Source organism: Peromyscus maniculatus, chromosome 1 (genome assembly GCF_049852395.1).
Source record: "Peromyscus maniculatus bairdii isolate BWxNUB_F1_BW_parent chromosome 1, HU_Pman_BW_mat_3.1, whole genome shotgun sequence".
Classification (NCBI taxonomy): domain Eukaryota; kingdom Metazoa; phylum Chordata; class Mammalia; order Rodentia; family Cricetidae; genus Peromyscus; species Peromyscus maniculatus.
Window position 1 is genome coordinate 194868883 of NC_134852.1, and position 14106 is coordinate 194882988.

General features: G+C 38.8%; 1 protein-coding gene across 5 annotated transcripts in view; it reads left to right on the forward strand.

Annotated features, from left to right (window-relative positions):
* The window catches only part of R3hcc1l (R3H domain and coiled-coil containing 1 like), an 84399-nt gene that overhangs the window by 59636 nt on the left and 10657 nt on the right, over positions 1-14106 (forward strand). For 4 of the 5 annotated variants that reach the window (XR_013048358.1, XM_006990474.4, XM_076563127.1 and 1 more), the window contains 2 exons: positions 8515-8690; positions 13959-14029. Coding sequence is in view for 4 of the 5 variants with exons in the window: in XM_006990474.4 (XP_006990536.1) it covers positions 8515-8690; positions 13959-14029 (247 nt within the window). In the remaining variant the exon portion in view is untranslated. Of the gene's footprint in view, positions 1-8514; positions 8691-13627; positions 13917-13958; positions 14030-14106 lie in introns of those variants that run through there. The other variant, XM_076563129.1, reaches the window with a different exon arrangement.

The following is a 14106-nucleotide window of genomic DNA, read 5'->3' on the forward strand; positions in this document are numbered from 1 at the left end:
TTTTAAGTGGAGAAACCAAGTTAGAAAGAAAAAAAACTTAAGAGTTCAGCCTCTTAGAGCCTCTATGAAATACAGAGGGAGGAAAACCCTTTATAGTGCTGCTTTCAGACCACTCTTTTTTTTTTTTTTTTTTTTTTTTGGGTTTTTTGAGACAGGGTTTCTCTGTGTAGCTTTGCGCCTTTCCTGGAACTCACTTGGTAGCCCAGGCTGGCCTCGAACTCACAGAGATCCGCCTGGCTCTGCCTCCCGAGTGCTGGGATTAAAGGCGTGCGCCACCACCGCTCGGCCCCAGACCATTCTTTTAACTGGTTGATACTGTATTCTCATCACTTAGCAGTTGAACAGCAAATATTGAACACTTGGAGTTTTGACACTGTTTTAGTTAGGATTTCTATTGCCGTGAAGAGACACCGTGACCACAGCAACTCTTATAAAGAAAAACATTCAATTGAGGTGGCTGCCACAGTTCAGAGGTTCAGTCCATTATCAGGGAGCATGGCAACATGCAGGCATCCATGGTGCTGGCTACATCTTGATCAGAAGGCAGCAGGAAGTGTACTAAAACATTGAGAGGTATCTTAAGCATATATGAGACCTCAAAGCCCTCCACAGTGACACACTTCCTCCAATAAGACCACACCTACTCCACAAGGCCACACCTCCTAATAATGCCACTCCCTTTGGTGGCCATTTTCTTTCAAACCACCAGACACTAAATTGCAAATAGCAAGATATTATTTCTACTACTATGTTAAAAGCATTGTACTGAATGCTGGCTATGTTCTAAAATTGCTCATATTTTATTTAGAGAGAAAATATGTGATTATTTGATCATATAGCCACACAGCAATCTGAATGGTAATTAATTTAAATCAATGACTAAAACAGCAACACAAGATGTTATTTGATTGTCTGAATGACACACACACACTCTAGACAAACTAGATCTCCCAGGGCTGAACTGGTTAATAACAGTTCCATGTTGATGAGGCCATGAAGTTAAAAAAAAGACTATAGATCTTTCTTCCATATTGTTCTGAGTGCCTAACTTCTTTCTCCTGTTTCTTTTAATGTATAGATTATTTTTATACAATTTTAGATTTACAGGAAAAAAATGACGAAAGCATATACTTTCCATTTTTTTTATTACTGTTTCTATTTTCACAATGTTTTTTTTTTAAATTAGTTTCAGCTCATCTTAACAGGTTTTATATTTTGTATTTTTATAAAACTTTCTGAACTGATAGGTTATTGACTACCAGAGTGGGAATTTGTAGAGACATCTTCCAGTTGTTGTGTGTTCTGTTGTGATCACATGGGCCATGCAAAGGTTCACTTGATTGAATCATCTGCCTTGTTCAGTCTGTTAGTGCATGGTGATTAGAGACCCCTGGGTCACACAAAAAGAGGGAACATTAAGTAGATCCCTTTTGTTGCTGTTGTTGTTGTTTTAAACCTGGTGATTCCTAAAATTAAAAAACTCCCTTCTGAGTGTTGTTAGATTTGTTGAGTGATGTACAAGCCATTAACACTTTAATTCTGAGCTGTTTAACAGCTGAAGAAAACAGTTCTGAGTCCGTACTGGCAGCGTGAAGGAGGCTTTCCTTCTGCAGCACCAGATTCCTGGTGCTCCTGGTTCTGTGCTTGAGTGTGCTCTGTTCAGCAAACTCTGTATGAAGTCTATGTGGCTGGGGCAGATGGAGATGCGATAGTGACCTGACTCACAATGTTTATTCCATTCAGTTCATTATATGTTCAAGGACACTGGCAGAGAGGAGAGGCGGGAGTTGGCAAAGAATCTACTTCTTTGCCCTTGTCAGAAATAAACAGACAACAACTTCTCCAGAATTAAAGATCCATTTATGTTGGAAGGTTGGTTAAAGACAAAGCATACTTTAGGGAAACACAATCTTGCATAAGCTTGGATCTTAATTAATGTTATAATTTGTATCAAAAACTACTGGTGAGTTACTCTGTTGCTAGGTGTAAGGAAGGAGTGACCAGCTGTAGTCCTGACTGCAGAAATGATATTGGATAGTCTAACTATATTCAAATCCAGACTTGGTTTTGTTGTGGTAACTCTGGTGTATGGGAAGATGGAGATTTGCATGAAGCCTAGAATTAAGACAGAGGAAACATGAGTCCTTCTCAGTAATCTTATACAGAGCTTTGTATAGATTGGCCAAAGGCTGAAATGATTAAGGAAAAAGCAAAAAGATGCCAGGCATACTGGATACCAGATTAAACATCGAGACTAAGTAGCTAATCCTTCATGCTATTGTATTATACTGCTTGCTCGGATTAAGATTAGCTTTCTTCTTAAAGCAGTGGGTCTGAGTCTGCTGTCAAACGTCAGAAATACATGTCTCTTGCCTGTTGCTGAGAGGAATAGATGGGCAAGGATAATACCCTGTGAAGTAGAAGCAAGGTAACTTGTGTGGTGGTAGACCAGCTGTGCATATGATGCAAGACTCTGGGTAACTCAAAGTAGCATAAGGAAAAATTGTTTTGGGTTCTAGAGAAATTCAGAAGCAAAATGACAATGAATGTCAATTTTGCTAGCTTAATGTTTTCTTAAGTTTCTTGGACAATTGTTGTCATTGAGTATCATAGCAGTACTTGAGGACTAATTTGAAAAAGTTGAAACCTGTTAGCATTCTTCCTTTGACTTTTTTTTTTTTTAATTTCATTCAGCTGGTTATTCTTACCATTCTACTTTATCAGTGGTATCTCCTCGTCTGTTCTTAGAAGCCTATGGGAAAGAGGAGAAACCCCCCAGTTTTCCTCTTAACTGTACATGCAACCTACTATGTGTTTCGACTGTTAGTATATCTGTATAACAGCTTTCCAAGAATGCCAAGGTCAGCCCACCATGTTCACCTGTCTGTGCTGTCTGAAAAGGAAGCAGGTCCTGATTCATGACAGTTGGCACGTTCACTTGGTTCCTTTTTTCTGTATTTTCATGTGCTAAGTGAGTCATGTGCTAAATTCATAGGCGGGTACTAGAGCTTCCATTTGTTCTCTGGTGCCAGAGTCCATAAATGATCATCCGCACATTTGGAGGCCTGATGGATGATTTGGGGGTTAGGATCGAATTAGAGAAGGAGAGGTCTAGCCATGGTACAAAGTGCTGTGTAGTGAATACTATGAAAGTGCAGGTGAAATTAGTACTGTTAGATGCACAGAGGACAATATGAGTGACCCATGGGGTGTTTAGGGAGCATTCACAGTATGGGCAGTATTTGAATAGGTCCATGGAGAATGCTTGAGATGTACAAAGGGCAGATACAAAGGTACATCCTAGTCAGTGCTCAGAATAGTAGGAGGAAGTGTGCACCATGTAGGCCTTCAAAGCATACTCTTTGGTTGGGATGTGTCATATCTGTTTGGTGACATGAGGCAAAGAAAAAAGTATATTCGATATACATATAGTATACATATAGCATATAGTATACTGCTGCTGTAATAAGTGGCTAGAAACTCAGTGGCTTACAACAACACAAATTAATATTCTTGCAGTTCTAGGGATCAGAAGTCCCAAGATAGATCACCTCTGGACTAGATCTGGGTATTGGCAAGGCTGTGATCTCTTATGGAAGCTGTAAGGGAGGTGATTTATTTTATTTTTAAAAACCCTTTTCAGTACCAGAGGCTGCCCTGCATTCCCTGGTTTATGGCCCCGTTTCTGTTTGCAAAGCTAGCAGTGGCCAGTCAAGTCTACTCACTGATTCTTTCCTGTGAGGTCTTCAGCTTTTAGAGATGCGTATTATTGCACTGGACCCACCAAGATAATCTTAGCTATTTTAAGGTCAGCTGATTCGCACATCTGGGTCTGCTGCCTTAATTCACATGCTGTGTGGTGTTTTTACAGGTTTCAAGAATCAGGGTGTGAACATATTTAGGAGGCTGTTACTCTGCTTATCATGGGCAATGTTTTTTTGTTTTGTTTTGTTTTGTTTTTTTAAATTACTCTGTAGCCTATTAGTATATAGGCGTGCAATGAAAGCCGCTGTTATCTTTTCAACTTTGCCATTGATACTTCCTCCCTCCCACCTACAACAGATGTACCCATAAATCCTTAAAACAAAAGAGTGATGCACTGAACACTGACAGGACATTGCTTCTGCTTCCATTTACTGTAAGGCCGCTTTACTGTGTTATTGGATGGAAGGCTAGATTAGCAGCCAGGTGACTGGAATTATGATTCAGACTTTGTCAGTAATCTGATTTGTAACCATAGGGATATCCTTTTAGTCTATCTGTGACATATTCTCTGTCTGCACAAAGAATTCGGGATAATAATAGCAGCCCATCTGACAGAGATGTAGATAACTCTCCCAAAATAATGTAGCATATTTTAATTTTTCATCTATAGAGAATAAATCAAATCTTTTTATTTTCTTTTTGTATTTTAAACAATGAAGAATTAAAGAGCCTGTGGATTTTTTTTTTTTTACTTCTCATTATTCTTTTATTTTTTAAAAATGTTCTGTAAATAGATTTGGATGATTATGTCATAATAAGTTAAGCTCTATTTTGTGGAGCTGGCCAGACTACTAGGGCAGTAAGACTCTTCAAGACCATACTTTGAAGAAGTTGACTAGTTGAATAGTTTGTGGAATCAAGTTGAATAACAGAGGAGTATTCTGGTTTCACCTATGCTTTCTAAGCAGCAAAACAAAACAAAAACCATAAAAGGTGAGTCTTACAATATAAATATTTCATATTGACTTTAGTAAATATTGCCCCCGAACCTGTAACACTTAAGATTAGTTGTCTGCAATAGAAATATGAGCCACATGTATAGCTTTGAATTTCATCCTTCCCTTCCCTCCCTCCCTCCCTCCCTCCCTCCCTCCCTCCCTCCTTCCTCCCTCCCTCCATCCCTGAGACATTCTCATTGTAAAGCCCTGGCTGTCCTGGAATCGCCATGAAGACCAGGCTGGCCGAAAACTTGAAGAGACCCACTACTTCTCGAGTTTGGGGATTAAAGGGCTGTGCTACCACACCTGGCAATAAGTTTGAATTTTCCACTAGTCATATTAGAAAATATAAGAACAAGCAGTTATAGTTTATGTATTTCAATATAATATGTCCAGCATACCATTTCAACATATGATTAGTGTAAGAAATCATAAATAAGATATATTTTATGTTCTGTTTTTGTATTAAATCTTTGAAACTTGCTACGTACTTTATACTTAAAGCTCATCTTATGTGAACTAGCTGTATTTCAGGTACTCCATAGCCTCATATCATGTGCAGGTACTATATCAGACAGTCTAGGTCTGCCTCAAAGGTACCTAGATCATCAGTATAAGTATCTGTCTTCTATTATTCTGTTTATAAATAAGGCTCAAGGTTCAAAGACTGGGTTAAAAACCTTCTAGCTCAGAGAGGCTGGGTTGCAATTAGCTAACTTTCTCTCCTTGCTGGTGTCTCCAAAAGACCCATGCTTCCGCTTCCCTAAACCAGAAAAGGCTGTGCCACTCCAAACCCCACCCTACTACTTCCTGTGTCTGTCTCTCCCAGATGCTCTCTGATGCTCTCTGATTACTTTCTGTCAAGGAGTTGCTAATGCAGCCTCCTAACCCAAGGTTAATTTTATTTAACGCAAATGCAAACTCAGAGTTCACAGTGTGATCGGATGTCCATAAAGCTCTGTCCTGTGTGTCTAACCCTGATCCCTCTATGTTAGTGGTCCTACCTTTACAATCTTGCTTTGGTTCTTCATCTTTATACTCTTTTATTTTGAGGGCATTTCCCTCTTTTGTGTCCCATGTATGTCTCTCCTTCTAGCTCGCCAGTTCCTTCTGATACTTTGCTGAGATTCTCAGGACAGAGAGCATTAACAGTTTGTGTCATGTCCCGTGTCCGTCCCCCTCCTCGCTTTCTCTCTTACACACACACACACAAGAGTGTTAAGAATAGAAATGTAAACAGCTCTAAATAATACCCAAAGCATGAGGGAAGTAGACATTGTTTTTACGGAAGGTCTGTAATTCTTGGTGATAATGGAATCTGTGTTAATGGAAAAACTCATCAGGGGTGTACAGTTTATAGACTTTCTATCTGATGGTCATGAAGTGTTGAGTAAGAATTATGGGGTGTATTAGTTACTTGTCTTGACACTGTGCTGCAGTGACATGCTCTTGATAAAAGAAGTTTAAAGGAGGACTTACTTTTGCTCACAGTTCCAGGTTACTGTCGTTTTACCAGGAAGTGAGCTGGTCACACCACATCTGCAGCCTGGGAGAAGAGAGCCATGAATGCTCCTGCTTAGCTCACTTTCTCCTTTTTTATTCGGTTCAGAGCCCAGGCCCATAGAATGGTTCTGCCCATGTTCTGGGTGCTTCTTTCCACCTCACCATAATGTAAATAATTTCTCAGAGGTGTACCCAGAACCTTGTCGCTTAGTTATTCTAGATTCTGTCATGCTGACAATCAATATTAACCGTTACATGGGTTTTGCTATTATTAACACTAGGTTTTTAGTCTCAGAAGCCAGAGTGCTCAATAATTGAATTTGTAGGTATACAAATTCAGTTTTCCTTACTAGGTTAGAACAAAGAATTTTAGTCAGTTTTTCTTACCAAACCATCCTGATAATCAGTTCATAGGATTTCTGTTTTCAAAGATACTTTATAGTCTGTATTTTACTTCTCACAATGCCTTATTTAACCCTAATTGTAAATGTACAAATACACAGTGCTTTGTTTAGCTTTTGCAAAGTAAATAAAAATGTCAATGCCAGCAATCATAAAATGAAATGAAGAAAGCAATTACATTACAATAGCATCACAAAGAAAGTATTTAGGACTAAGTTTAGCAAAAGAAGTCTCAAACTGGTACTCTGAAACTCCAAATGAGGCCTTTGAGACGGCTCTTTGAATAAAGGTGACCTGAGTTTTTCCCGGGGCCTGTGTGGTGGAAGGAGGGAGCTGTAGTGGGGAGCTGTTCTGTCTATGACCCTGAAGCATCGCCCCTAGAGAGGCAGCAGGTTACTGTTCCACCTGCCTATGATCTTGAAGTACATGCCCCTGGGGTGTGGCCTCTCAGTGACCCTTAACACCTGAGGCACATAGGCATTGGCCACTCTATGCTCCATGGTGGACTTGGATGTGAGACTGATCCAGGCTCCAGGAACAGCCTTCCAGAACCTGTATCAATTCTGTTCTGTACAGTGGGTTCTTCCCCTTAATAAATCCTTTGCCCTTTAAACAGACTGTGGATTTCTTGCATTAGGGAACTAGCTATTTTAAGGTTGTTATCTGATCCCTCCTCAGGAGCCTACACATGTACATGTACACACAAAATAAATAAGTATGTAATAAATTTCAAAATATATCCCACTTTCATCTGCTGGAAAGCAATACTAAGATAACTTTCCAAATTGGACAACATCTGATGCCTACTTTTTCAGAAATTAGAAAGCTGATCTTCAAATTCCCCAATGAAGACACTGGGCCCCAAATAACTGGAGTGATTTTGAAAAACAAAGTTGTAGTCCTCAAACTTGCTGATTTCAAAACTAAATATATAGTTCTGGTAATCACAGTGTACCTCTGGCATAGGCCTGGTTTCTAAATGACTGCAGAATTCTGGAGTCTGTGGGGTGTTACACTACTAGTACCATCTTGCCTGCTTGTGATGACTTCCTGCCACGGTCTGCATGCAGAGAGGAGAGCTGCCTCTGTGCTTGTGGATTGAGGACTGAGTTTAAAAAAAAAAAAAAAAAAAGGAAATAGAAAGAAAGGAAAGGACATGACTGCTCCTTAGTGATTTTGAGTTTTCTTTTTAACAGAGTTTCATTACTATTAATTATTTTAGAGCCTTAGGTAGCTCTTATACTAGGGACCTTGAGTATAACTGCTTATGCTATTTATATTTGTCTTAACAAATTCCTATGTAAGCTTTCTCCTCACTTTTTAATATACAACAAAAGGTGAAGTAAAAGTTTTTCACCCTTAAAACTTTATTTTTGTTCACTTCCAGAAAAGAAATTATGAGATGGGCCTGAACAGTGAGCCCAGTTAAAACAAATGTTAATTCTTCTCTTCAGCTGTTGTCTCTCAGTTTCCAGGATGTGCCATTTGTAACTCATTATATTCATCCTTCCATCCATCCTTCCTCTGGCCATTCCCTGCAGCAATGTGCCCTGGGGCCTTGCATGTGCTAGACAGGTGCTGTGTCACTGAGCTGCATCCACTAATCCACTCCTGATTAGTCTATATTCTCTCACATGATAATCGATAGAAACAAGTTAAGTTTTATGCCTTGCTTATCTGCTGAGATTTTCATACTTTTCTCATGTTCCACATGTATGATTATAAAGGTGGTGGTAAACATCTAGCCATTATTGTGTTCACAAACACCACTAGTACAGAAATAGTGCCAAAAGTTAAGGAATAGGAGCATGGAGACGGGAGCAGGATCGTTTATACATGGAAGGATATTTTTATAATGCCTTAATTTCCCGTTAGTAGGCACTTTACTATGTTTATTGCTCTCTAGTTATCAGGGAATATGAAGAACAGAAAAAGCATCCAGGAGCCTAGATTTGATTATTACAGCCACGAACTTCCTGATATTGACCTCAGTGAATGTGAATTCCCACATGTCATTGAAATTTATGATTTTCCTCAAGAATTCCGTACAGAAGACCTTTTGCGGATTTTCTGCAGTTACCAGTAAGTATTTGCAAGTGGTTCCAAATGATAGACAAGGTGAGATAAAGTCTTAATACTCAAGAAAAAAAATTATGTCTTTTTAAGTTTTTAGTCATTTATTTTGGCATCGGGTTTGTGTATTGTTCGGATCCATTAGAAAGCCTGTATATCAGACTAGTCTTCAGTTCCTCGAAAGGGCCCAGGTAGCCTTTGTAGACATTTACAATGACCACTGTTGATGACTCCTAATTCTGTCTTGTAGATACATTTAGTCCATTTATATTTGTTGTCATTGTTGATGTATTTGAACTTCTATCAAAGCATTTGCTTTTGTATTTGCCTGGCCTCTCTCCTGAGTCTACTTCTCCTACCTTTCCTTCCCCTTTCTAGACCTATGGATTGACTTTTTTAATGTTTCTGTTCTTTGGTGGTTACTCTAGAAATTATAAAAATGTGTGCTTAAACTGTTGGTGGCTAAAACTAATGTTTTTCCTTTGCCTCTTTCTAAATACTGCAAGGTCTTTTTAATTCCATCTCCTACCTTGCACCCAGCTTACATGCTGTCGTAGCTGTTGGATTCATTGTCTTTCTGAATGAGCTATAGTCTTTATCATTTAACTTACTAATGGTTTTCCAGTATCAAACTCAGGTGTTGTTACTTGAATGGTTTTATATCATTTTCCTTCTTGTCACAATGATTTTTTACTGTACAAAAGATCAGTCCTGGCTCCTATGTATGCCAGTATAATGCTCTACCACTGAACAGTCCCCCAGTCCTTCATTCTTGAAAAGGTTTATGTTATTAGTACTTCTAGATTGGCAGTTACTTTTCTCTCAAAACATGGAGATACCCTAATGCATCTGGCTTTCTCTTTGGGTGAGAGGTTCGCTGACTGTCTCCATGCCACTCTGGTTGTAATCTCTTTCCTCTCTGGATGCTCTTAAAATTTTCCCTTTGACTTGGCTATTGATCATTTTCACTGTGATGTGGATTTTGTAGGGTTTTTTTTTTTCCAGATATACGCAGATTGAGATTACGTGGGCTTATTAAATCAGTGGTTAATATTTTCATTGACTTTGGAAAGATCTTGGACATTGTCTCTTCAGTGTTGCCTCAGACCTAGTCTCTTTTCACCCTGTCCAAGACACAAATTGGGTGTGTAGGAGATTTTCTCATTTAATTTTCTTGTTACCTCTCTTGTATATTCCATCTCTTTTTGCCTCAGACATTCGGAATAATTTCTTCAGTTTGGGGGCTCTAGTTTATTTATTCCAAGCTGTGCTAAATTGTTAAATATTTATATTGTATTTTAAAAGTTTGTTTTATGATACCTTGAATTTCTCAAAAAAGTATTTTTAAAGTCTGCCTGGTCATTCTTTTACAGCTTTCCCCCTCCATAGATCTTCAGTTGTCAGTATTTCTTCCATTTTCTTAAGTACACTGAGCATGGCCTCCTGGAGCCCTTCTGTTACCTGCAGCCACTTTGGCTGTAGCTTGTTCCTGGTTAACGTCTGTTCACGTCTGGGCTTGCACATGGTGTCTTCCTTTTTGAGGATTTAGTTATATTTTTAATGGGAGTCAATGTTTTTTGGGGGATTGTATTTATGGGCATTAAGGCCAATGGAAAAAGAAGACTTCTCATAAAACTGTGCCTTTTCGTGTGCCATGTACCAAAAATGCTACCTGTTTGAGTCTTCAGATTAAATTGTGATCTGAGGTTTTTGTGACCACTCAGAAAAGTCAAATGGAGAGTGCTTTTGTTGTTGTACGTCACAGATGCTTTATCTTGACACAGGTTAAGTGTCTGATTACTTAATGTGCTTTCCAGCCGCGCCTCTCTTCTTAGTTGCTAGTGTATTGATTGGACAGTTCTTCTCGGTCATCTCCTACTGCCTTGTCTGTAATTTATAGAGTCAAATTTGTAAAGAAAGACAAGAAATTTTAACACATCTTCAGAGTTTTCTCAGTGAATAGTTCCACGGGCTCTTTTTTAGTGTTGTTTTTAAGTAACTTTTCTTTAGTCTTCCAAATCATTCAACTAACTCACCCCGCCCCCCCCCCCCAACAGGGTTTCTCTGTGTAACAGTCCTAGCTGTCCTGGAACTCACTTTGTAGACCAGGCTGGCTTCAAACTCTCAGAAATCCGCCTGTCTCTGCCTCTCAAGTGCTGGGACTAAAGGCATGTGCCACCACCTTTAACTAACTTTTTTGCTGGTGTTTGTTTGTTTGTTTGTTTGTTTTGACAGGTTGCCATGTAATCAATCCCAGCTGGCCTTGTGCTCCTCCTCCCTGATTCACCCTTTGGAGTGCTGGGATTTTAATCACAAGCTGCCATTCTTGGCTCAATTAGGTTTATAGACACAATAGTTCTTCTTTGCACTCATATTCATTCAGTTTTGTATTATTAAATATAGTGAGGAGTTCAAGTGTGTTACAAGTGCTCTTCAGAACATTTATGCTGACTCTTGGTATGTAGGTAGGTGGTACATTTTGGAAGAAGGTAAGGGGATCAGAAGTATACACATTATTTCTAACTTACAGTAAAAAATAGACTCAGGAACAGAAAGATAATCCAGAAAGTTATTAAGAAAAAGATGTTCAGGGTCTAGAAGAAAGTCAGTATCAAGGAGTATACTTTAATATTTCAATCCTGCTATTAAAAATGAATCAATTCTATCTGATGCTACAAATTTAAACTTAAAATTCAGTTTATTTATATCCCAGATGCCAAGATTATAGACATGCTCTGTCAGATCCCAACTTTACATTGATTTGTAAGATTCTGTTTCAGAGCATAGCTCCTAATCCTTTCTTAAAGGATCCGAGAGTGAATATTTCAGGCAGCTCTGCTGTCTCACTAGAACAGCCATAGACAGGATGTAAACAAATGAGTGTGGTTGAGAAAGTAAAACTTTATTTATAAAAATGGTTGGCTTTTGTTTTAAGATAGGATCTAGGTAGCCCAGGCTGGCCTTGAACTCTTGATCCTCAGCTTTCAGAAGTGCTAGTGTTTACCACCACATCTGGCCTGTCTTATTCTTGAGGAAGAGTTTTAAGTGCTAGCATAGATGAAATTAACTAGCAGTTGTATACTTGTTTTTATTAGTTAAACTCCATTGGGGAAGACAATTGAAAGAGAGAGGAGTGAATGGGTTCTGGAAGACATTTGATCTATACCATAACCTTACTGTAAATGTGTAGTGTAGGTAAGTCGTTAATTCAGTTTTGTTAAGACCAGTGTCGCCGGGCGGTGGTGGCGCACGCCTTTAATCCCAGCACTCCGGAGGCAGAGGCAGGCGGATCTCTGTGAGTTCAAGGCCAGCCTGGGCTACCAAGTGAGTTCCAGGAAAGGCGCAAAGGTACACAGAGAAACCCTGTCTCGAAAAAAACCAAAAAAACAAAAAAAACAGTGTCAAGTGCTTTTCAATTCCTAATAGATCCTCAAAAGCAGTCAATAAGACTTAAATCTCAAATTTGAGCTATCTTAGATTATCATTGATAAAGTTAAGACGACTGTCATTAATAAAATAAGGATCATTTTGTCCATGTCCAAAATTTCCTTGGGATTATTGGGCTTTGTTGCTATTTTTGTTTTTGAGACAGTTTCTTACTATGCAGCCTAGGTTAGCCTTGAACTCAAAATCTTCCCATCTTCACCTCCCCAGTACTGGGTTTTAGGATAGTTAATTCTTTTGTGTCATTTGCTTCCCTTTGCTTTGTCTCTTCTTAACCATATTAGAGCATTTTCTATAAGATCTAAAGCCGTTCTCAGGAGGATTTGAAAGGACTGTGAAGTCTCCAGGGCCAAGATGAGGCTTTTAGCTGTCAAGGTCTTTCCCATCTATTTTAAACCTGCAGCAGAAACTCTTACTGTGGTCATTTTATAGCATGGTCCAGCTTTAGAAGCTCTCTAGCTCATCTTTCAAGTTTCCTTTATTTTTCTGTCAAGGAAATTAAGAAAGAAAAGCTGTTTTAGCATTTTTCTTTTATAGTGATTTATAATTTTTTAAAGGTCATGATGCAGAAGTCTATAGTAATACTTGAGTCAAATACCAGAGTCAACTTTGCTTCATCAACATCTTCATCAGTATTAATCTCCCTAGTGATTATTGCTATTAATAATAAAATTAATGAGCACTGTTGGGTTTACAAGTTGCCTTCTGAGTGCTGATTATCATCTTCTTGGCCTATCGTGGACAATCTCATTTCTATTTTCCTCTCCAATGGCTAGCTTTTATAGTGCCTCAAGGTGCTAGGCAAGCTGCAGGAGAGAAAAAATACCCACAGTCTTACCCCGCTGTGAACCCTGTGAACTACAGCAGTGATTCCTGCAGCCAGGTACCACCCCATTGGTGCAGTAGTGTACTGGGGGAGTGCTGGCCACCACTAGCTGTCCGGCTGGATTTAAGGCCTGCCCAACAGGAGGAATTCATGCCTCATACTGTAAATGACTAAGAAGCCATGGCTCCAGGGGTCCTAGGCCCTAGGGGAGAATCTGTCACTGTCATTTTGCTAAATTAATATGGTATCCAACACCTAAATACTTAGGAGTTGAGGGGTGAGGGGTGGATTTAATCAAAATAAAATGTATTCATGTATTAAGGAAAATTTAAGTGTGTGTGTGTGTCACAATCCTGATAGTCTTTGTGCTCACTGTGTAGTTGTGTTCTAAGCTAAAAAGGTATTTTTTCAAGTATAAATGTTCATTATTTGATTCTTTTTTTCTTGAATTTTTCTGGCTAGCCATGGTTATTCCTAACCTCCCCCGACCCCCACACACATACCTTATTTTCCTTCTACAACAAGGAAGAGCAGTAAGCATTTGTGAGTACCGTTGTATTTTTTATTATTTGGCTTATTTATTTATTTGTTTATTTATTTATTTTTAGTTTGAATCACATCTCTAGCAATGTAGTACCCACCCCCAACACACAGTTTATATTTGCATCAAATCCAGGTGACCCTTCCTGACTTCCTGAATTCTATACTTCCTCTGGCTTCCTTTTTCATCCCTTCCCATTTCACCTCATAAGGACATCTCGTGCATTAAATACTTTACATCTCCAGCAGATTTGTGAAGATTAATTAGTTGGCATCTATAAAATGCTCCCAGGTAATTCTTTATGATGGTATTATTGCTTTTAAATTTTAGTGGCTTCTATGTGTCAAGCTGTTTTTATGTCACTATTTCCATTCCTCTATCTTATGAAATGCTTCGTAAGGCTGTTTTAAAGACATTTCATAAAACAAGTTATAAGAAATGTAAAAATTGTTTTCTTTTGTTACAGAAAGAAAGGATTTGATATTAAATGGGTAGATGATACACATGCCCTAGGAGTATTCTCCAGTCCAATCACAGGTATCTGTCCAGTGACTATCAGGAATTCCAGGGCCCTCATACTGTTGATTTTCTCCTTCTTCTTGTTATTTCCCTTC